We start from the raw sequence: 24,506 nt of genomic DNA, 5'->3' as shown, positions 1-24,506 counted from the left end.
AGCTTGCAGTTTTTCCATCTGAAAAATGATCATTTTTATTTATTATATCCCCATCATCAAAATCCAGATCATCATAGAACACTGTGATAAGATCAACAATGAATTACAGATGGTAAGTGGTGGACAAAATTGTTGGTACCCCTCTGTTAAAGAAAGAAAATCCACAATTTCTGACTGAAATGATTTGAAACGTTCAAAAGTAACAATACATTTAAATTTATTGAAAATTAAATAATCAAAATCAGCCATTACTTTTGAGTTGTTGATTAACAGAATAATTTTTTTTTTAAAACTAATGAAATAGGGCTGGACAAAAATGATGGTACCTCCATAAAAGACTGAGAACTAATTGCCCAGAGGGTCATGATGAACTCAGGTATGTCCTTTAATTGACATCACAGCTTCTTTCAAACCCTTAATCAGTCAGTCTGCCTATTTAAAGGGAGACAAATAGTGAAAAGGTGTGAACCACACTGAACATGGACAACAGAAAGCGAAGGAGAGAATTGTCCCAGGACATTAGAAACAAAATTATAGACAAACCTTGTAAAGGTAAAGGCTACGGGACAGAAGCCAACCTCCCTGGACGTGTCCAAAAGAGGAATATTGATGACAAATTGAGGAGACGAATAGTTGGAACTGTATCCAAAGAGCCCAGAACAACCAAAGACATTAAAGGTGAACTCCTAGATCAAGGTACATCAGTGTCAGATCGCACCATTCGTGGTTGTTTGAGCCAGAGTGGACTTCATGGGAGACGACCAAGGAGGACACCACTGTTGAAAGGAAATCATGAAAAAGCCAGACTGGAATTTGCAAAAATGCATGTTGACAAGCCACAAAGCTTCTGGGAAAATGTCCTTTGGACAGATGAGACAAAACTGGAGCTTTTTGGTAAGGCACATCAGCTCTATGTTCCTAGACTCAAAAATGAAGCATCCAAGCAAAAGAACACTGTCCCTACTGTGAAACATGGAGGAGGCTCAGTTCTGTTTTGGGGCTGCTTTGCTGCATCTGGCACAGGGTGTCTTGAAGTTAAAGGTAAAATGCAATCTCAAGATTATCAAGGCATTCTGGGTAGAAATGTGCTGCCTAGTGTCAGAAAGTCTCAGTCGCAGGTCATGGGTCTTCCAACAGGACAACGATCCAAAACACACAGCCATAAACCCCCAAGAATGGCTCAGAGAAAAGCGTTGGACTATTCTGAAGTGGCCTTCTATGAGCCCAGATCTGAACCCCATTGAACATCAGTGGAAAGAGCTGAAACATGCCATTTAGAGAAGACACCCGTCAAACCTGAGACAACTGGAGCAGTTTGCTCATGAGGAGTGGGCCAAAATACCTGTGGACAGGTGCAGAAGGCTCATTGACAAAAACAGAAACCGTTTCATTGCAGTGATTGTCCCAAAAGGTTGTGCAACAAAATATTAAATTATGGGTACCATCATTTTTGTCCAGCCCTATTTCATTAGTTTGTTTTTTTAATAATTCTGTCAATCAACAACTCAAAAGTAATGGCTGATTTGGATTATTTATTTTTAATACATTTTAATTTATTGTTACTTTTGAACGTTTCAAGTCATTTCAGTGAGCATTGTGGACTTTCTTTCTTTAACTGAGGGGTACCAACAATTTTTTCCACCACTGTACATACCAATACAGACACTTCATCACATGTGAGGCTTTCTCTTTCGGCCTGAAATCTTTGTAGCCCGCCTTACACTTGGACATTTTGTCAGCCACAGCGATCACCACTTTGCAGTTGATGGAAGAAGTTGTCGAGCCTCGTGGCACCTTGAGCTGAAAATATGAAAAGCAGAATTTTTATGTCTCCAGTTCCCCATTCTGATAAGATGTGGGGAAAATATTCCCATAATATTAAATGTCTATTGTTGTTAATTTTACAATGAAATTAAGGAAGCAATTAGTGACGTCCAGTTTTCCACACCAGTCTAACTGTTATGTGAGAATGTGCAGGTTATTAGTTCTTAATTTTAAAAACAAAAGTTATTTAAGAAAAAGGTCACGGAGACATGGTTTTGAGTTAAAGATGTCTTGCCTCTTAGCCAAGATGATTTCTGGAATAAAACTGGTGTTACCTTTCAGCCTCAAGCTTTATACCATAGTCGAAACCGCTGTTGTTTCTGGTCCTGTCCCAATCGGGACGTAAATGGGAATTAATAAGACAGGACACTGTTGCACTTGAACAGGGCTAGTTGCAGTTTATTTCAACTCCAACACAACTGTCCGTAAACCCACACATTTGGGGTGGTGGGAGGGGGGCAGGCTAAGCTGCTAATACTACCCCCACTCTGGATGACAGTGAACCTAACTTCACTCCAGCACTCTAATTAGTAATTAGCAGATTTCTCTTCTTTACAGAAAGCAAAACAAAACTAGCAATTTCTGAGGTCAACCTCAACTTTTTCCTTTTTTTCTCTTAACTTAATGCCCATCCTACACAGCAAATTCTACCAGGCCGATTCAACTCTACAGGAGTCAATTTCAACACTTATAAAGTGTCTATATGGGTCCACACCACAAAGTGTCAAAATAACTCTTTTGAAAGTGTTGAGCCTATTACACTAAGATTGAGTTGTTTTTTTACTCTGTTAGTGTAAAGAATTTAACACTTTCCAACTCTGGTCAGTGTTCGATTTTTTCAACACTTGTACATAGAGTTAAAAATTAGCACTGTCGAGAGTTTTTTTTATTAAACACCAAATAGAGTTACCAATTTGAATCTGTCGGTTTATTTCAACACTTTTGAAGTGTTTATTTGAGTCCACACCAGATATTGTCAATTTAACTTTTTTGGGGGTGTTGGTAAATAAGCACAGTCATTGAAAATTGTCACAGACCTACAATAGGTGCATTAGATTACTAAAATAAAGAAACAATGTTTAGTTGAAATGCATTTATTTTAACTGCATCACAAAAATTATAAAACAATCTTTATAACATATAGCAGTATGGAACAATGTATGCTCTTTCATTCTCATTAGCACATTGCTTATCAAAAGGTCTATAATAAGTAAGCTGGTCAATACAAATCAAAGCATATTTATCACTCTGCTCTTCAATGCAATATGCATGAAAGTGTTCATCAAAGTGCAGTGTGTTGACAGCACAACCTATTATAAAAGCATTACATTAGTACAAATTTTCTTAAACTCAGGTAAATCATGGGATGTTCCAGTACACAGAAATAGACCAAGGTGGTATTCAGTACCATAACTTTTTAGCCAATTTGTAGTTTGGACATTTGAAGATAAATTCAAATCTAGTATCTGACATAACAAATTTCCACCCTTCAAGTTATCAAGAATTGTTGTTTTTAAAGGACCAAATTCATATCTTTTAAAACAATAGTTTTCATAGTAAAAAGCCATTTGACGCTGGTGTTGTTTTGCTAAAGATTTAGGAAGATTTTTGAAATTTTTTACAGACTTTTTAAAAGATTTGTGTTTACCTTCGAATCGCATACACCACACATGAATAAGTGGACCAATCTTTTTCATACATCTTGGATAATGGATCATTAGGTGGTGTTTAGGAATTAGTTTTTTATCAGGGAACAACGTTTTGAACATGTTATGGTGATCACAGATTAGATGTTTCAAATAGCATATCATGCCATCAGTAAGGACAGTTGAAAAAACAATATCAACAATCTGCATCAAAAGAAGCAAAAAGTTCCAATATTTATTGTCCCTTTCAACTATGTCACCAAAGATGAGGGGAGTATTCCGGAGGGTACACCACGACTGAATAGCGTTTAAACCTAAGTGCTTGCTGCTGTCATCAATTTTTAACCCACTTGGTTTGTTTTTACGGTCCACGTGACCATAATTAAAACTGTTTATCCTGTCAAGTAATGTATTCATAGAGATATAACCACTTTTAATCAGGTACTGAAAAACCAACTTAAGCTCATACTGTACGACCCCTTCCAACAAATCATGCATTATATCAACAGCATAGTTGTCACTGCTATGAAAATATTCCAATGAATTGAGCACGCAATATTTTTTAACACCATAAATGGAAGGAAGAGCAGGATCTTCCCTAAGAGCATTACAATGTTCAACAATAAGATCTCTAGAACGCAGAACGAGGCTAGGATTATTTTCAGTGAACACTGACTGAATTTCTTCTTTGTTTGTTAGACAGAACCTACACCAGTGGGTTGCACTAAATGATTCGACAAAACCTAACAAGCTATTTAAAGCAAGATTATCACCTGTAACCTGAATTACAGTGCCAAACAATGGTTCTTTAAGGAAAGGAAGTTGGATTCCTTTAGTTTCTAAAATTTTTAAATCATCAATTAAAGGTTTAAGTATTTCTTCAAAACCATATTTTTTTAAATCTTCAGTGTAGAAAAGAACTGCTAGATGTATATTCATCAACACAGAGTTTAATTTGGGCGGGAGGCTTTTTAAGGTGAAATAAACACAACCAAGTTTGTGGATGCTCTTTTTGGACCCCAATGGATTAGCCATTTCAAAGTCGTCATAATATAGCAAAATCTGTAAAGCATACTTCTGCTTTGAAAATAGAGGATGGTTTTGAAAATAGAATCCGTCACTTGTGTCAATGTATGTCCCACTTTTTCTGCATTTCTCTTGTAAGAAACCCTCCCTTATTTCACTATTTTTGAAAATTAAATTTAACGTGCCTAAAATTGGTATATATATGAATTTGTCTGTAACAGGAATTTGACTGTAAACACCTGTTTTTCTACTTCTGCGTGTATCCAATCTCACACCAAGAACAAATTCTTTAGGGTCAACTATTTCCCATTTTTCAGCAAAATATTTTTCTCTTTTTTTCTCAGTATTAAATGAAGTAAACGGATTATTTCTTTGGTTTAAACTAAGCTCAACTTTTTTGTAAATGTCAGATTTTTTATCTTCAGAAGAAAATGTCTGAAACGCTGCTTCACGTGCTTGCATATGTACATCATTCACAACTTCCTCCATTGAGGAAACTATTGTTTGGACTGTATTTTCAGATAGACCTGATGCCTGTAGTTGAGCGACAATTGAGCCACACATTCCAACAAGAGGGTTTTGTGTAACATTTGTAGGAAACTGCAGCATAGATGCTGAAGTTGTTGGCTGATCAACAGCAATATCTTCAGCAGATTGATGCGTCATTTCCTGATTAGATTCAGACTGTCCACTAAACTGACAACTGTGTACAGTTTTAAGATGCTTTCTGAATCCACTGTATGTACAAAAAGATGAAACACATCCTAACTCCCCACATTTTAAACGCAAATTTTTTGCTGGGTATAAACCATGAAAGAACTTTAAATGCTTGCAAAGATTTGAACAAGTTTTGTGGTGCATTTTACAAACAAAACACGAGAACATTCTCAATCTGTTAACGGTGTTCTGACCTTAAATCTGGTGTCATGCTAACGCTCTTGCAGAAGTCGTGCTCTCAGTTCCTTGACTCGTGGGCTTTCCTTTGTGTTTCCAACATCAATGTTATACACTGTGGTTTGGATAAATGCGTAGAAACTGGAGAGGGCTTCATCGTAGGAGATGCTGAAGACAAAATGTGCTTTAAACAGCACATCAAATGCAGCCACTGATGTCAAGGCACTGCATGGGATTGGTTTCTGGTCCACCATGATGAAGAACCTCCGGATTTCTTTTCTTTGCTCCCCAACACAGAGTAGGAAGGGCTGCCTAACATCAACCTTCTCCAAAAATGTATTGAGACTGGCTCCTTCCTGCAGTTAAAGACAAAGATGTAATGCTTGAATATTTGCATTTTTCTAAACAAAGAATAAGTAGCATACAACACCAACACACAAACATTGTTAATTTTGATATCTTTGCTAACGGAACACACCTTTACAAATCTTACAAGACGGTGGGCTGCCTGTGCTGAGCTGATTTTGGCTGATTTCTTGTGGCCTTTGGATGTAGGAGGCAAGAGATGCAGCAGCAGCAGAAGAGCTGATATATCACTGTCCCAACCTTAAATAAAAAGTACTTTTTTAAAGTACCTATTGGTATAAAAATATTTTCATCACAATTTTCTTAATCTTTTTTGAACATATCTAAATTCTATGACTTTATTGACAAAGAAAGAGAAAATATCTAACCAAGCCTAAATTGACAGAACCCCTGTAACAAATTCATAAAGCTGCAACTGTTTAATAAACTGCCCATGTTTACCAAAGTAATTCTCAGCTTTGGGGTCCATAGATGCCAGTAACTCCTCTAGGTAGGAACTCGATGGAAGACGCTGGCTTGCAGCAATCACTTTGTTCTTGAAATAGGATGGCCACTTTGCCAGAAACCTTCCTGATACTTCATCCCCAAACATCATGGAAAAGTCCTGGTCGATCTTTGAAGAAACAAACATGAAACCTAATAGGTAGGATTTTAATTTTGTAAATTTTTGGAATAAACTATTGATTCTTACCAACTCTGGCGTGTCAAGGAAACGAGGGAAGACTTCAAAGACTGACAATGTTGCATCTTGGTCATGAATCAGCTTCTGTCTGTACTCAAAGGTGGCTCTCATCTTCTCTTTAATCACAGATTTATCTGTAGAGTGTCTTATTATAGAGAGAGCCTCTCTGCACTCCTCACCAAACAGCTGTCCATCTATTAACACAGAATCTCTTTTGGTTCTTGGACTTTCCTGGTATTCAGGCCTTGAACGCAAATGAGCGCCAACATTGGTGTTTCGCTGGACCGTCTTCAGTCTCCAGGCAAGATAGCCAGAATTGGCGTCCGGATCATAATAATGTTCCTGCATTTAGATGAATAAACACACATGGACAGAGTCACACAAAAGTTACAAAAGACTATTACTACGATAAAACGTGGACAACAAAAGTCTACAGAACTTACAAATCCATTTTTTGAATATGGATCTTGAAGATAGGGAAAAAGGGTCACAATGCCCAGAGCATAGCTGGTGCGAGCACTTATCGGTGGAATCCTCCTATTAAAAGAAGATACAGCACTAATTATTTACATTGTTTCTCAACCACATACCACTGTAGTGCATGATACCTTACCCATATGCAGATGTCATGTCCGCAACCAGAATATTCACCATCTGCCTTCGTGTTGCATCTGACAGAGTTTTAGTTTTGTCATACTCCTTGAAGATTTCCTCTCCCTTTGGGTTGGACCTTAAGGCTGAATGAACCATCTGGAAACAAAACATAGATAAATAATACAACTCATTCCCACATACTAACAAACATGTGCATTTAAAACAAACATACTTAGTAAAGCAAATTATTTGAGGAAAAATGTGTATCATGATCACATATAATTTAACATCAGTGTTACAATTTTTAATTGAAGATGTATTTATCAAATGGTTTAACACTTTGCCTGCTTAGCTTGATCCCGGTCCATCTCTCTCACGTCCTTTCTTTTGTTTAGCACTGATGGGAGGATCATAGTTGAATCTGACGAAGTGGAAGATGCTGAAGAGTTTGATATGGAAACTGGTGATGGTGGGGGGGCTGATAATGATTCTGGATCTGTTGTTTGTGATTCTTCTGCGGTCAAATTAATTGTAAGATCTAAAATGAACAAGAGCAAGAGCAGAACAGACATGTTCTTCATATTTTAAGATAAATTAAAACTTTAATCACATTAATAAACATGACAAAAAATAATTCAGAGAAGCAATTTAACATGCATCAACAAAATATACAATTTATATACCAGTTATTAAAACTGCATCACTTTAGTGCAATAAAACGAACACAAACATTGTATTATATCATATCAGTGCTAGAACAGTTCAGCTAAATAAATAAAAATACTAGTTTGATGAAACAGTTTGTAAAGATTATTATAATATTTTTTTTTCTAAATAAGGAAGACTACCGGTACTCACCTAACACTGGCTGCTGCTTGTATTTGACTTTAAAGTTTTTGACCCCAGACTTCAACAGCTCATCAAATATGTCCTCATCCACTTCTGTTCCAGACTGATCCATCAGAACAAGCACACCTTCAGTCAGGAGCTGAACCTGCAGACCAAATTTGTCCGCTACTGGGAAAGAAAATACAGACAGTGGAAGTTATAAATAACAATCCATAATATGCCTTGATCCTAAAACTGACCACTATGGTTGATTTAGTAAAAAATAAAATGGCACAAACCATCTTGAAGAAAGCGGGTAAAGTCGAAGCATTCTTCACTGCGTGGAACTTTGACATATTTTTGAACTCCACCATATTCCACAGTTCCCAGCATATCCTGCTTTTGATTTAAATAAAGGGCGTAGAGATTAATAATGTAATATGCGTTGAACGTACTTCAACATTTAAATAACGCGATGAGAGTCCACCATTGCGCGGCTTGACTGTGGGATTTTTTTTACACGCGAGGTTAGCTAAACGTCATGCTAACATTTCACAAAGTGTGCACAACCACCAAACATCAAGTTCAACTTCATTAAATTGTATTTGCTTAACTAAAAATGTTCTTGTGTGTCGTTTACCGTGGCCGCAGTTAATTACTACAGTGTAACGCATGATTAATTCGACGCCTCCGTCCTACTACCACCAATTTGCGTGGCTGACATGTATCTGCGTTTAATACCGACATAAAATCTGATGCAAACAAATGAAAATCGATCAATTCACCAACAAGAAGCATTTAATTTACTTACCAACTAGGTAAACCTTAAAACCACGGCTTCCAACGGTGTTCGCATGCAGTCCGAGCAGTGCAGAGGGCGGTAAAAGGTACACTTCAGGTGTTATAGGAAACGTGGGAGTTTAGAGTGACGACTTCAGAGTTAAAATTCTCATAATGACACTGACAGATTTATTTTGGAAACACGTTGATTTGACACTCATTTTCAACTCTACTCTTTTTTAGTTTAGTGTTAAATATATGGGATGCAACTCAACAAAGAGTTAAATTAACTCTTATATTACTAAAATTTGATCAACACTCCAAAATCAACTCTTTTGAATTTGCTGTGTAAGAGGTAATCTCAGTCTCAGCCTGAAGTCCTGATATTGCTAAGACAGCATCATCATCCCTTGCTTTGAACCCAATGTGCCTACTGTGGTTCTCTTAAAGAAGATTCCTGAGGTTCTCTACAAGAACCACAGGAACCGGTATGCCAGATTGTAGCTTCTTTTAGAAGCTATAATTTTAACATGAGCTTCAGACTGGAGAAGGTACCAGTCCTCTGAAGGATTTCCTGCCTGGTTCCGGTTCCAAAAGTACCTCGTCCTTCGGAACCAAACCACTTCACCCTGTCGCCTTAACCTCCCACCTGATGAAAACTATCCTCAGCCACCTCCGCACTCAGGTGAGCTCAGCACTGGACCTGCTACAGTTTGCATATCGACCAGGCATTGGGGTGGATGACGCCATCATCTACCTGCAGCACCGGGCCCTGTCTCACCTGGAGTCCCCTGGGAGCACTGTGAGAGTCATGTTTTTTTATTTCTCCAGTGCTTTCAACACCATCCAGCCATCACTACTGAGGAGGAAGCTGGAGGTTGCAGGCGTGGACCAACATCTGGCTGCTTGGACCATCAACTATCTCACAGACAGGCCACAGTTTGTGAGGCTGTGTGTCTGATGTGGTGGTCTGCAGCACAGGGGCACCTCAGGGGACTGTGCTCCCCCCTCTCCTGTTCACCTTGTACACATCAGACTACACCCACGACTCCCACCACTGTCATCTGCAGTAGTTCTCAGATGACAGTGCCATTGTGGGCTGTGTATCAGGGGGGGACGAGCAGGAGTACAGGGGGGTCATCACTGACTTTGTGTGCTGTTGTGAAGCAACCACCTGCTGCTAAACACCAGCAAGACAAAAGAGCTGGTCCTGGACTTCAGGAGTTTCCCCTACACCACACTCACTGGTGAACATCCAGGGTTCAGACATTGAGGTCGTGGACACTTTTAAATATCTGGGTGTTCACCTGAACAACAGACTGGACTGGTCCAACAACACGGATGCTCTGTACAGGAGGGGCCAGAGTCGCCTTCACCTGCTGAGGAGACTGAGGTCCTTTGGCGTGTGCAGACAGCTTCTCAGGACCTTTTATGACACTGTGGGGGCCTCAGTGGTCCTTTATGGAGTTGTGTGCTGGGCGGGGGGCAGCACAAACAGAGACAGGAGGAGGCTAAACAAACTGGTTAACTAGTGTCCTGGGCTGCACACTGGAGTCCATGGAGGAGGTGGCAGACAGGAGGATGTTGGCTAAGCTGACATCCATCATGGATAACCCCTCCCACCCCCTGCACCAAACTGTAGAGGCACTGACCAGCTCCTTCAGCACAAGGCTGTTGCCCCCACAGTGCAAGAAGGAGCTACTGCAGGTCATTCCTCCCCACAGCCATCAGACTGTACAACACCGTGTTACAGTGACACACTACGGTCTCAGGGGTGTTTTTTATTCAGTCGCTCATTTTATTTATTTTTGCAAAATGTTGTTGTTGATTTTCAGTTGTTTAATGGTTGCTTTTGCGGTGTATTTTTACTTAGTTATTTTTGTTTAAATTTTATTTAATTTGTCATAGGGTATCTATAATGTTGTTTTATAATTTCACTTATCTTTAATGTTGTTCTGAAGGTCACTTTATCCTCTGGGTATGCCAATTCTTTTGCTGTTTGTATTTCTGAATATCTTTTTTGGAGATGGCTCCTTCATCATCCTGATTTTTATATATTGTTTCTGTAGTTCATGTTATTCAAGTTATACACTGCCCAATCAGATGCCTTAATCACAGTAGATGGTCTCATATTGAACAATTTCAACATTAGAATGACAGATTTGGTTCAAGTGGTAGTGGTGTGGTGTGACCTTCCAACAAGCTCTCTCTTGATTGGTGAGAGTGGTTGCTATTGAAATGTTGACTCAGACCGACTCGGACCAACCCCTGCTGATTGGCATCATCTGACTCCAACATGGCGGCATCTTTATGCGGAAAAGAAAAACGGTGACTGAATTGACTTCCTTTCGATGGAGCTGGAGTTAACGATTTTCTATGGTTGATGTCACACTTGCTCAGTCCAGTCCTCATGTACAGTCAATGGGTCAGACCCATCATCAATACTAGAGGAAGTCAGGAAAATTCATCTGGATCTGTCTTTTGACACAACAGGCTAGTTTTAGCACTATTTTATTTTCTTGATTTAAAGCTGCTTTTTCAGACAGGAAAAACCAAAGTAGTGAGTGATGCTAAGGACACAAACACACACCCACACCTACACACCCAACAAGACTGCATGACCATTACATGGCATCATTGGATAATAGCCTGATATTGCTCTACTTGAGTTTTAAACTAGAATACATTTTTTTTTTTTTAATTGCTAACTATACAAATGAATAGAAAATATGAGAAATAAAAAAATCAATAAAATAAAAACAAGAAGTACAAGACAACCAATTCAGTAAAATAGCGAACAATTCTTTGAAGGTAATTGGAGGTGCTCCTCCTCTTGGTCAATCATTGTAACTTCTCTTTCTGGTTTTATTTTCTTCCCTTCATGTAAAGGTTTCCCAGAGGCAGCGGCGTTTCACGGTTCCGGTCTCTCTTCACGTTCGGTCAAGTTCGGTTACGTTCGGTTACGTTCGGTGATGTTCCCTGTATGTGTCCGGGCTCGCAGTGGGAGGGACTCTGTTGCCATGACAATGACGTCAGCGTTGGTGTCAAGTAACCAAAGGTCAAAATAAAGACAAGTCCGTGAAAACGGAAGGAAAATTTGGATGCTGAGCCCGGAACTGGACCGAACCTGGGCTGGCAGCTCGAACCTCGAACCGAACCACCGCTGCTGCGAGCTTCACGCGGGTTTGTCGGAAAACAGCCGGTAAGGGGACGTAAGGGGGGGGGGGGGGGGGGGTAAGGGGGGTTCTGGTGGCGAGCTAACAGCAGCTAGCTTGAGTGTGCTAGCCGCAGCTACACAGGATCGGGGCGCCTCTCCCGGCCGGCCCACAGCAGCTCCCTCCCCGGACGGCCGCCGCTGTCCCGGCCGGCAGAGCGCTGGGGGCGGGCAGCCGCTCCGCCTGTTCCCGGAGCGGAGCGGGCCCTGCTGGAGTCCGCGTCCGGCTGGGAGTTCACCCTGCTGCGGCAGTGAAAACAAAGATAAGCTGCTGTTTCTGTCCGAAAACTCACATGTTTCCTTCTCCAAACTCAGCTGAGCGGCAGGGTTCTGTGCAGAACTGATCTCCTCTGGACCTCAACGGGAGATCTGAAGAACTTCCCAAACTTTACTGATCAATGTGGGCACGTGATTCGGTGGAGGAGATGGCTCCTTCTCATCAGAAACACAGCCATGTTAGTTTTAGTTTTCACATCATTTCATTTGTGCTGAGTGGAGTTTTGTTCACTAGATTGTCATGTGATCTGGAAAGTGGTTTCTCCAAACCCCTCTCCCAGAACCAGAACCGGGTTTTCTTGTTGTAGATGGGAGACGTTCATCCTGCTCGTGTCTGTCAAAGCTGTCCGTCCTGTGACGGTGGAGGATGCTCCCCCTGGCTGGAAGGGGACGACGTTCCGCAGATGGGCCGGAGGTCACACTTTGGCACTTTGGGGTTGTAAACATCCCCGACTGGAAGCTGTGTCTGCGCAGAGCTTTCAGTCTGATGTTTGCAGCTGCAGGTTGCTCCGTTCTCCACAGACACCCGTGTGCGTCGCAGGCCTTGAAGCGTCCGTGTTGAAGGTCGGCCTGTGGCGATCGATGGCGGTTCAGACTCAGGTCCTGTAAACATCCTACACTCAGCTGGAATCAGCTGCAGAGGTGGCTGAGGGAAGGTTGTTTACCTGCTCTGGTTGAGAGTGACCTCTGCACGGCCAGAAGACGGCCAGGACAAAGATGGCGGCGCCAGTGTTTCCGCGGAAACAATCCTGGAAAGAATCAAATGCTCCAGTATTTTGTTTTTTTGCGCTGTGGATCCGGTGAAGTGCTGATGATATGATGGGGCGGTTTGGACCTGGAGGGGTTTCTGCTCTCAAGCTGCTCCCGGCCTCTCCAGTGTCACCGTTTCCCAGGATGAGTCACAAGGTGAACACAGCACCTGCTGCTCTGCAGCTGCTAATGAATACAAATGTATCTGCGTGTTTGGATTGTTATGCTGGTGTTGTTGTGCCCCCCCCCACCTTCACAAAGGAAACGTTACACGGTCGGTCCTGACGCTGCTGTAAGTGTGAAAGCTGGAATAAAAACACTGAAAGTGTGGGTGCTTCTGTCTTCATGTCCGCCCCCACCCCGATGAGGTGGTGGTTGGTTGACCTCGCTGGATGTTTCAGAAACCACAGCAGTTAAGGCTTTTAAAACGCTCAGACTCTTCTTTTTCTTCAGATTTTTCTTTTTCTAAACATGTTACACATGTTTAGAAAAAGAAAAATCTTTATTCTTTAAAAAATTACTGTAACACAAAACCTTTACCCGTCCATCCATTTTAACCCTTGTGCTATCTTAGATGACCCCACTCTTACATTGACGTGTTCTCCCTACCATGTCAAAGGTGGATAAAGGTGGAAAGATTTCATGTAATCCATGGACACCAGTGAAGATCACAAATCACTGAAGAAAAAAGGTTCAGAGCTCTGTTTAGTGGGTCTAGATGACCCAACTCCCAATGATAAAGTGCCTAGGACAGCACAAGTGTTACATGAACTGTTATTGATACCTGTAATAGTAGAAAATAATGGTAGAAGCAGAACTGTACAAAGTGACTAAACTTTTATTTTTAGTCTTCAATCAAAGTATACTTTTACCTGAGAACTGCGTTCTTGTACTTCTTACTACAATGTAAGAAAGGCGTTCCACCTTTTCAATATTAAAATAAAACAATGAATATTATAAACTTGCATAAAAAAATAATATTAGTAATTTTTTGGATGGAAATATTTGTGCTAAAATTAATACCTTATACATTTGGAATAACATAGCGAAGCCTTTCTGTCATGTTTTTGTTTATTTGTAATTATAACTGCTAAACCTTTTCCTCTTAAACAGAAAACTTGACATTTAACAAAAAAAATAGAAACTTGTAAAAGGATTTTTCCCTCATAATACTGCCACCTGGTGGTTACACTCTGCAACTGAAAGAGAAGTGGATTGAATTTTAGAAGTGGAGACTTGACAGAGCAGGGTGTTGAAACTGAATGGGTGGGGTTACAGAACTGATGTTTGGCTTAAATGCAAACAAATACAAATCTGTAAAAAGAGCCTGAAAAGGCCCTAAAACGTCTTCATGTCTGTATGATGAGACTGAACAGAGAGCCCAGGTGGGGGGAATCCTGAGGTGAGATCATGTACTTTTATTGAGGCATATGATTGGTCAGTTTATAACCTGTGCTACAGAAAAAATGTCGTGAAAAAAATGAGGATCATCAAGGACATGAAAATAAAAGGTATCAGATTCAGAATAGAGTAATGACTATGGGATTTTGGCTGCTTGGAACCAGCGGGTACTTCCTGTTTGGAACACCAGGGGGGAGGGGGTCACTCTGCTGTGTTCTCATATGCAGTCAGTGCCTCTCAGTTTAGCAAATGTCCTCATGTTATCGATAGACGAAGACAGCAGACAGTTGAGAAGAGGCCGTGGATGAAGAACACTTCATGAAGTAGTGACTCTGACATGAAACTCCTTCAAAATGATCTTTATCTTATTTAAACAAAGATGTGAAAACAGCCAGATCTCTTTTATCTAAACATCTTTTGAAAAAAATCCTTCATTACCAACGTATGCTATTGACAATATCATCTTTGGTCTCATAATTAAAGACAAAATGTTATTCTAAGACTTGCCAATTGCAATACACAGATAAAAGCACCCTGTACCCTTTACCCTTTAGTACACACACCCTTTACCCCAAAACAATTTACTTTCCAACACACACGCACACATACAAACACACATACAAGGAAGGTTGGAACCTCTCATCTTCTGTCCTCTACCCCATCCCTGGTGGGGGGAACCAGGCCCTCTGCAACTGGGGGCGTGTCCTTTTAGGTGCTGGCTTCCTGGGCCTGGCGGCCCTCTCTCCATGCAGGGAGAGGGATCCCTGAGTTTTCTGGCAAGACCATGAACCGGAGATCACATGTGAGCCTGGGGGTGTCCGTGTCCCTGTGGTGTGGGTTCTGGTCCTTGCCCTTGACCCCTGGCCTTCTCCAAAATTCCAACAGTAAATAAAAAAATTATGACATCTTTTCTAGTGCTCTCTTTCAACGCAGTGTACCTGTTTGTTCATGTTAGTGAAAAATTATCTACCTTCCTTTTCCACTAAGCTGCCTTCCGTTTTAACTATACTTTTACTTAAACACATTTATACTTCTCTTACATACATATATATTTACCTACATACATATATATTATTTTAACTATGAATGAGAATCTACTGTATGTATATGAGAGAGTATCTTATATGTCTGTGAGAGTAAGAATATATGTATGTGAGTGGTTCATAGTGAAATATATCTTGTACAGCCCCTTAAACACAAGTGCTTCTTGTGATGGTCATTTGTGCAGAGATATTCGTCAAGGCTTTTTACCGACAGGTCTTTACAAGAATTTGGTTTTGAGCTGTTCAAAATCTTAAGTTGGTTGAGAACTAAACAGTTTAGTTTTTTTTAATGAAGTTTTGATGCAATTATTACATAAAGTTTTCGTGATTGTGTGTGATTTTTGCAAAACTTAAAGAAGCAAACACAAATTTGTGGCTTTTCACAAACATTCCACGTATGTCTACGTATGTCTAACAGACTTCACCAATGTAAAACGTTTATATTGCGTAAACAGCCCACATATCACATTAACATTATGTAATCAACACACGAATCAATAATGAATTTTATATAAACAGTGCAATATTCATGCACAGTTCATGATCTACATTGATTTACGTGTTCTTTGCGTGATTATCCGTACTTCTGTGGTTTTAACACAGTTCATTTGTGATACGTCTGCGAGAATTTCACATAAAGATGAAAACTTTTCTCACTTTTTCTACGTATATTCATGTACGACCTACACTGGGAGGGTTCATGCAAAGTGACGTATAAACTGCATGTTACAGGAGGACAAGATAGACAACTGAGGGATTCATGTAGATCTTTTGAAACGAAATAATACTGAGAAACATGTGGTTACTTATCCAGGAGCTTCTGGATGAGTTACAGTCTGTTATAGTACATACATAGTGATTCCATTTTCTCCTTTTTCCCAAAGGAGACATATTTTTCCTTTGATGTTTCTTTCATGAGTCCTCCTCTGTACTCTTCTTTCTCTCTGGGGTGGTGGTGAAGAACCCTGACCGTCACCTGAACCCCATCTTTCATCCCCCCATGGGGACGTTAGTGTCCATCATCAGAGGCTGCAGAATGAGAGCTGCAAAGACCTCATGTGTACCTTATGCCTGAAAGACTTCAGCTCATCTTCAGGACTTCAGACAGTTCGTTTCATCCATTCCAGCAGCTCTGTGATCTTTGCTAGCAGTGTGGTAACAGTCTTTTATTCTGAAACTGCAGATTACATCAAAAATCAGTGCATGTTTCTCTGTGGCCTAGACACACAGCTTTCTTGAGTTTTCTCACAATCACTTCTTTTTTTATCTGCGTACATACTTTTCATATCCAGAAGATGGCGCCAAGCTCTTATTTTGGTAAACGACTCTAGGATCGAGAAGCCTCTGGCTGTAGTGTGCAGACCGAGGCGTGCCTCAATTTGGGTGGAGTTAAACTCTTTGAGGCAAGCCCACTGTATGTGATTTATCCTCACAGCAAAGGTTGGCATTCAAAAATACTAAGTGTCTCAGCTTTATGAAGCTGATCTCTGTTTAACTGAAACCTGTCATAAACCTCTGGATTGTTTCTGCCTCAACCAAGCCCCTCCCTCAGGACAAACCTAAATGGCCACACTGAAGGTCGTGGTCGGGGTACCGCTGTCATTTATAAAAAGAACATTAAAATCGCTGCTATATTTTTGCCAACAACAGACTCATTTGAACATACAGTCTTGAAACTACCTGACCCTGCCCCCATGTTTACTGCTAATCTATCGACCACCCAAACCAAACACCACTTTCCCCTCTGATTTGACTGATTTGTTGACCTTACTCTCTGCCATATCACCATCCATCCTCCTTTTTGGTGACTTTGATGTTCACATTGATGGCTCGCGCTCTAAATCGGCTTCAGATTTCTTTGATTTACTGCAGTGTTTCAACATCATTCAACATGTCGAATTCCCCACTCTTATCTGCACAACTGGCATCTTGGTTCATAATCCTTCCAGTCAAAACTTTCATATATCTGATATAAGCGCAAGATAACCTTTCGCAATCTGAAGTCTGTCTCTACTGATGCACTGTCAGCCTCCCTTGCTGATAAATGTCTCTCCTCCTCCCGTCTAATAATCCTACTGAACATGTAAACTACTACAGTAGCACACTCTCCTCTTGTCTCGACCAGTTGGCTCCCACTAAAACAAAAAATGTCTCCTTTACCCACACAGCACCCTGATACACCTCTGAACTCCGCACCATGAATTCCCACAAACGACAGTTTAACCCTTGTGCTATCCTAAGCACTTTAACATTGGGAGTTGGGTCATCGAGACCCTCTGAACCTTTTTTCTTCAATGATTTGTGATATTCACTGGTGTCCATGGATTACATGAAATCTTTCCACCTTTATCCACCTTTGTCATGGTGGGGGGAACACGTCAATGTTAGGATGGGTTCATGTGGACCGCACAAGATAGCACAAGGGTTAAGACTGTGACAATGTCACATTATACTGATGTGTGCAAGACATAGTTAAGAAAATTCTTTTGACATGGTGCCGTCAGGAATTTATGTTTTGTATATAAAAACGTATGTATGTACTCCCGCTGTGGGGAGAAAAGGGTTGCCTGTTTTTTTCATGTAAATTACTCGATATACAAAACAGAATCAAAACTAAATAAACGTCATCAAAAGACTATATAAGGGGGTGATGACGAGACCGCGCCTCCCAGCTGACTTCCTCGAAAACGCCGATGAGGGGTGTGGCGCGAGGATTCCCCCTTTCACCTGCAGGCCGCGAATGACAGCTCCACAGGTGGATGTTTGGAGTGAATTCTCTGACTTTTTCGGATGCTGATGGCTTTAGCGGAAAAAGAAAGAAACCCACTGGAGCCGGATATTTAGATCGACGGAGGAAGCATTACCGGGAGGCGCGGTTCCTACAGCAGACGTGTTTCGTAATCGGGAGCAGGAGAGTTTGCTGCGAGAGGCCACGTCAGCAATCCTGGAAGAACGCTGGTGAGATCCAACCATAGTTTTTTTAGTTACTGGTATACCAGAAAATAGCGATCGCTATAGGGCTATTTTTTTTTCTTTCTTTATTGACTCTCCTCATTTTTTGGAATTATTGACTTTCCGGAAGAATTGAACTCTATGAATGACTAAGGCTGAGCACGACTCATCATCTGAATGTTTATTTTGGAATGGAACAATGATCATATTTTTTGAACTGACTCTACCTTAATTTTGGCTGTTGATTAATGCACGGGTTGTGTCTGAAATTTTCTGTTATCTGCAAATTGTTTCTCCGCATTAAGACGCTCTTTTGTGTTTAACCCCCTTTCGTGTATTTATTTATTAGTAACAGGACTAGTTATCCTAGTGAATTGTTACAAGAGGCTGCATCACAAAACTAAGGACAGGACTAAAGGCCCGTACACACCGGGACGAATATTTGCCAGGCGTTATTCGCCAGCGTTTTTCGCCACGTTTTTTGTGTTCACACCCAGGCGATTTTCGCTGACGATGAGCCGAGTGAACATGCAATTTCATTCCCTGACATTAGATGGCGCTTAATGTAAAACAGAAATACTCCTGTACACAAGGTGGCGCTGCGCAACTTTACGCTTCTTAAAGTCGCTTTTCACTCAGAAGAAAAGACCAAGTATTTACGCGCTTGTCAGAATCAAACAAAGAAAACATGAATATTTCCAGCACCAGTAGGTCTAGCTCCAGTTCCAGCGATGAAGAAATAATTCTTCTGTTGAATGATGAAAGACACCGGAAAAGACGCCGATTTTGGGTACATCCCATAGTTATGAGAAGAGAAGAACATGGGGAGTATTATCGACTGGTACAGGAGCTGAAAAGGTATCATGAGCGTTTTCGGGAATATTTTAGAATGTCCGTCATTATTTCTTTGCGGCAGTGTAGACGCTACTTGGCGTCCATCTTCTTCGCTGGTATGTGTGCTCAGAAAGGCAGTTTTGTGTTTGAGCGCCCCCAAGTTGTGTTTTACTGTAACTTCAGAAGCTCCAGACATGTGTGCAAAAGCGCCATTCTCATTGGTCGCATAGTTTTTGACGCGGCGCGTCAAACCAAAAAAACGAACCCGAGGCGTTTTTTAAAAAGTCACGCTTTGACGCGTGGCGTTTTTTCGCGTCGGTGTGCACACTCACAATGGTGCCCTTTGTTTAGTCACGAGGCGTTAAATGTCGGCGAATATCGCACACGAAATTCGTCCCGATGTGTACGGGCCTTAACTGTACATCTCCAGATGTACATTGATTTCACTCACCAGTACAAGAACACCCTCAATACTGCCCGGTCATCCTATTTTTCCAACATCATTCACACCAGCTCCAATAATCCCAAAACTTTGTTTTCTACCAAAAACAAGATCCCAAACCGTAATGACAACTCTCCTTCATCTTTCACTGTGGCAAAATTTTTCAGTAAAAAACATAAGTAAAATGCTGAAGAACATGTTTGCTTTTAAGTTGGCTATCTTCTTCCACTTTCGGCTTCTCCCATCAGGGGTCGCCACAGCGAAACAACCCTCCCACAAGGATGAGTCGCATAGTTAACTTGGCAATGTTTTATGCCGGATGCCCTTCCCGACGCAACCCTCTCAATCTAACCAGGCTTGGGACTGGCACAGCAGCAGAGAAGGGAACAGGGAGCAGCCCGGAATCGAACACTGGTTTTACGGACGGAAGGCGCCGCAAACCAGCACGAGCTAAACCGGTTACCATGTTTGCTTTTAAATAATTCAGTATAATTGTGGCAGCATTTTAAATCGATACAAGTATCGCCAATTAAAATACTACAATATTTCACAGAATTAACATTGTCCTAACCCACTAAGTCAGTACTTCAGTTGTCTGATGAATCATCTTTAACTTCTGTCCTGTTCTCTAAGGTCTTCCAGAGGAGGATGGACGGTTCTTTGAACTTCTACAGACACTGTGATTATTATAGGACAGGCTTTGGTTCTGCTGATGGAGAGTTCTGGCTTGGTGAGATCGGAATTCAAACCGAAGCGGTGATGCTAACGATGAACAAGTTAAAGTTTAAAGAAACTTTATGGACAAAAGTGGATCTAGAAAGCTCCCAGAGATTTCTTTCTACATGTTCCTGTGTTTCCAGCTCTGTTTGAGGAAAAAACACGAGCTGCTGGTGGACATAGAAACCGCAGCCCAGGACAGGAGAGGCTGGAGACCTAGTAGACACCCTATGCCCCGACAGGAGTGAAGAGGATTAATGAATAATGAATGCTGGTGGACATGGAGGACTTTGAAAGAAAAAAAGGCGTACGCTCGCTACTTCTCCTTCTCCGTTGGTCCAGAGGTTGAAAGATACAAACTTGAGGTGACGGGGTTCACTGATGGAGGAGCAGGTAGGTCTAGGATGAGAAACATTTGGACAAGAGGATGAATGGTGTTTTGAGAATAGCAGAGCTCAAAAACTTTTTGAAGGAGCATTCACAGCATCAAGATGACCATTATCGTCACAAAGAAACAGAAAGTTTAAACAGTTTACACAAGAAAAAAGATTCTGTAGTTTCAACAAAGTCTAGAGCTGCTCTGAATGCAGGAAGATTGAAAACAAAGTGATAAATGTGTGTTTGTGTGTATGATGATTCTTCAAGAGACTCTCTGAGTAACCACAATGGGATGAAGTTCACCACCTTTGACGAAGACCAGGATAGGACATAAGGGATCTGTGTCACATTGTATTTAGGGGCATTATTTAGGGGTAATCAGACTGTTCAGTTAGAAAGCAACACTGACAATCAATTTCACCTGTTTTTGTGCAAATGGAATAGACAACAGGTGGAAAAATAGGAAATCAGCAAAAAACCTCCAATAAAGGAGTGGTTCTGCAAGTGGTGACCACGGACTACTCTGTCCTTATGTTTTCTGTTTGATTTTTTGGTGACTTTTGTCACTCCAGCAATACCATAAGACAGCGTCTACAACCCACACAAGTGGCCCAGGTACTGGGACTCATCCAGGACGGCACATCAGCTCGCACTGATGTGCCGTCCTGGATGAGTCCCACTGATGTGATGGTATCATTGTCTGGAGGGTCCAGATTTCGAAAATAGATTTTTCAACTATCTGATTGTCCAATTTATAAGCTAAGAACCATGTGGATTTTCCATCTCCCTCATAATATGTTTGTTTGAGACTTGTTTTTCTCCGTGTTCACAGATCCTGTTTGTAAGATGGGGCAATACTGTAAACTGTCAATAGTGCCATGATTCAGAGATGACATCATTCAGTGATGACATCATTCAATGATTACATCATCAAATAATGACATAGTGTAATGACATTAGATGATGTCATTATTTGTTAACATTACATCATATCAACAAATAATGACATCATGTAATGATGTCATTATGCATCATGGCATGATGGGATTGAAATACATAAATACTTCCCAGAATGCAGCATTGCTTCACTTCAATAGCAGCCAGAGAAATCAGCGATCAAAAATGATGCAACAGGAAGAAAACGTTACAAGAGACTGGGCCTATATTGTTGAGAATGAGAGTGACATTGTCTTGGATGACGACTTTTATAACATGATTGTCTTCCCAGAGGAAAGTTCCAGAGAGGACACGAGTATGGAGTCTCCCATCCCCCAAGACAATTTATCTCAAACCTCTGATGGTGACAGGACATTTAGTCAGAGTGACTTTGAAGGTGATCTGGAGTTCTACAACACTATGTCACCTGACAATAGCTACAGCGATGAGCAGACCGATGAGCACAGTCTGGACTCTCCCACCCCCAGAGAATATCCATTTGGACCCTCTGATTCTGACAGAACAGATAGTGAGGAGGACAATTCAAGTGATTCTGATTCAGAAGACTTCCAAGAAGACTCAACATCAGTGGAGTCTGACGGAGAAACTGATGTCAACGATCTTGATGGATTGATCTCACAGCGAAACAAGTTAAAAAGCTGTTTAGCTAAGAGGGAAAAGAACATTGCAAAGAAGCTGAACCTCATAAAGAAATATGAGCAGGAGGCACTTAAGGCTCAGGAAGATTGGATGTTTTCTGAAAAAAGTATTGAGCTGGAGCGTCACATTAGACAAGAGAGTAGAAAGGACATAAGAGAACTTGAGGAGAAGATCCAAAATGTGACAGAATTCCTCAAGGGGGAGAAGAAACCAAGCTACTCAGAAGGTTACAAGACAGTTTTAGAAGAGACAGAAATGGTAACAAAACAACTGCTTAAAATCAACAGTTTAAATTTACAAATGGAAGATCAAATTGGAAAACAAAAGGAGAAAAGAGAAACTCTTGAAACGCAGTTGGTAGAGATGGTCTTTCTGTCCAACTCTGCAACCAATAGAATCAGCAACCAAACAGAGACAGTTGTGTGTGCACCTCAGCAGAAAGCATCATCACAGACGGAGTTTAATAGACCTGAAAGTGCCTCTGGATTGAACCAAAAAACAGACTCAGCTTGTTTTCAATCACAAAAAAGTATTCTTACTATTGGAGCTGCACCTAAGAAAACAACCAATGGGAGAAGAAAAAATCAGACCATTAGCCCCAAAGCAAAGCCGGACGTCTCTTCTCAACTGCTGCACACACTGAAAGTGAATCCACCACATCAGTTCAGTTGGGTTCCATCAGAAGAAGCGGCCGTTAAAGTCAGCAGCCAGGCTAAATCAAGTGGGTGTGCACCTCAGGAAAAGTCTTGTGAACAACAAAGTTCTTTTACAAAGAAAGACTCGGCATCGGACAAACTAAAAGCCTCATTGTTGTTAGAACCTCAGAGGACTATCTTTACCATTGGAGCTGCACCTAAGAAAACCACCAATAGAAGAAAAAATCAGACCATTTGCCCCAAAGCAAAGCCGGACGCCTCTTCTCAACTGCTGGACACACTGAAAGTGAATCCACCACATCAGTTCAGTTGGGTTCCATCAGAAGAAGCGGCCGTTAAAGTCAGCCGCAAGACATGCAGCAATAATTAGGTGTAAATATTAGATAACATTAGCTTGTAGGAAAACTACTATTGTAGTAGATAAACGTTGATCAGATCCACATAAAATTCAATTTCATGAAGTATTTAGCATTAAACACTTTTAAAAGGTGTGTCATGTTTTTTAATAAATGTATATTTAATTATTTGATATTAAAAATGTTAGTGTGTTTTACTATGATATATGTAAGTTGTCTTTATTTTATTTTAAAGATTTATTTTTTATTTGGAAGTAGAGAAACAAGTCTTCAGTTGATAAATATTTGTACGTCTTTAATTTTATATATTGGGATTTATTTTTTTATTTATTTTCTGTTATTTTTGGGTTTTATTTGTTTGTTTTTTTTCTTTATTAATGGTATAATTTCTCAACCTTCCAATAAACAAAAATTATTCTATTATAACTGCACTGTTTTCATTTAGTAATTTTATTTCTGTTTGACTTGTACCTTTGTTCAGTTTCTCTTGATCTTTGTTTTAAAAAGTATAAATATAACAATTAAAAATATAAATTTACATACAAATATGTATATATTGTCTTAGACAAAACAAGAAAGATAGACTCATAAATACACCTCCATACAGAGATTGCTTTACAGAAAAATATTGTGATACATTAAATGTAAAAAAATATAGAGAGAGATAAAGTTGTTAAACAAAATATGAAAAGAGATGAATAGACAAACATACAAATATATATGCATAGCCTTCAGTAAACTACCACTTTAAAGGTGTGGAGGGGTTTGGGAGCTCCTGTGATCCTAGGAGCAATGATGTCTGGGGCTAAAGCCCCTGCTGTTGTCACCAATAGCAGACAGCTTCTTCAAAGCTTCTTCATGAGAAAGCTACATGAACTTCTGATAATGTTGTCTGAATTGAAGCCACTCCAGCCCCACTGTTACATCCATTTGAATGCATGCTGCTACGTAAAAAGGGATGAATGTGTAACATAAAGACAAAACAAACAAACCCGTGAGGGGTCAGCAATAAATGGCAGCTAGGCCGTTTATTACAAGTATGGCACCAACAAAGAGGGATAATAAAACATGGACAAAAATGAAGGGGGGTTAGTAATTAACAAATTAGAAAGGAAACAAGGAACGACAACAAGGAAAGATCTGTGAGATCTGTGAATCTTGGAGTAACTTTAGCTTTCTTTGATAACAGATGATTATTTTAAGGGCCAAAGGTAAGTTGTTGAGTTTTTCTCTTTTAATGCATGAGTTCAT

The 24,506-nt window shown here is 40.5% G+C and overlaps 2 protein-coding genes, 1 long non-coding RNA gene and 1 other non-coding gene across 4 annotated transcripts; 2 read left to right on the top strand and 2 right to left on the bottom strand.

Moving 5' to 3' along the window:
- Positions 1 to 3,160: 3,160 nt before the first annotated feature.
- Positions 3,161 to 7,638, bottom strand: LOC110015964 (uncharacterized). The gene is made up of 6 exons (XM_078954549.1): positions 7,052 to 7,638; positions 6,882 to 6,975; positions 6,448 to 6,780; positions 6,198 to 6,369; positions 5,869 to 5,996; positions 3,161 to 5,746 (listed from the first exon to the last, which is right to left on the bottom strand). The coding sequence occupies exons 1-6, from the start codon at positions 7,300 to 7,302 to the stop codon at positions 5,426 to 5,428; spliced, it is 1,299 nt and encodes a 432-aa protein (XP_078810675.1). The 5' UTR covers positions 7,303 to 7,638; the 3' UTR covers positions 3,161 to 5,425.
- A 3,497-nt stretch (positions 7,639 to 11,135) lies between these two features.
- Positions 11,136 to 12,934, bottom strand: LOC144995116 (uncharacterized). The gene is made up of 2 exons (XR_013658752.1): positions 12,796 to 12,934; positions 11,136 to 12,733 (listed from the first exon to the last, which is right to left on the bottom strand). It is a non-coding gene; the product is annotated as an uncharacterized LOC144995116 (long non-coding RNA).
- On the top strand, positions 12,546 to 12,650 carry mir30d (microRNA mir-30d). The gene has a single exon (NR_107145.1). It is a non-coding gene; the product is annotated as a microRNA mir-30d (primary transcript).
- Positions 12,935 to 17,698: 4,764 nt separating the features above from the next.
- Positions 17,699 to 23,460, top strand: LOC144995114 (uncharacterized). Its single transcript, XM_078954548.1, has 2 exons — positions 17,699 to 20,662; positions 21,876 to 23,460. Exons 1-2 carry the CDS (start codon positions 20,527 to 20,529, stop codon positions 23,267 to 23,269), a joined length of 1,530 nt encoding a protein of 509 aa, XP_078810674.1. The 5' UTR covers positions 17,699 to 20,526; the 3' UTR covers positions 23,270 to 23,460.
- The last annotated feature ends 1,046 nt before the right edge of the window (positions 23,461 to 24,506 follow it).

This window comes from Oryzias latipes, chromosome 11, assembly GCF_053564925.1.
Source record: "Oryzias latipes strain Hd-rR chromosome 11, Olatipes_Hd-rR_3.1".
In the NCBI taxonomy this organism is placed as follows: domain Eukaryota; kingdom Metazoa; phylum Chordata; class Actinopteri; order Beloniformes; family Adrianichthyidae; genus Oryzias; species Oryzias latipes.
Note: the sequence above shows the minus strand (reverse complement) of the source record. Positions and strands in the feature narration are given on the sequence as shown.

What these genes read in the sequence shown, in the direction of transcription:
- LOC110015964 (XM_078954549.1), bottom strand. Translation starts at nt 7,302, where the DNA reads ATGATACACATTTTTCCTCAAATAATTTGCTTTACTAAGTATGTTTGT. An exon ending in CATATTCAAAAAATGGATTT is followed by an intron (nt 6,781 to 6,881) that starts GTAAGTTCTGTA and finishes ATCTAAATGCAG; the next exon opens with GAACATTATTATGATCCGGA. An exon ending in CAAAGCTGAGAATTACTTTG is followed by an intron (nt 5,997 to 6,197) that starts GTAAACATGGGC and finishes TTTTTATTTAAG; the next exon opens with GTTGGGACAGTGATATATCA.
- LOC144995114 (XM_078954548.1), top strand. Translation starts at nt 20,527, where the DNA reads ATGAATAATGAATGCTGGTGGACATGGAGGACTTTGAAAGAAAAAAAG. An exon ending in GTTCACTGATGGAGGAGCAG is followed by an intron (nt 20,663 to 21,875) that starts GTAGGTCTAGGA and finishes TTGTCTTCCCAG; the next exon opens with AGGAAAGTTCCAGAGAGGAC.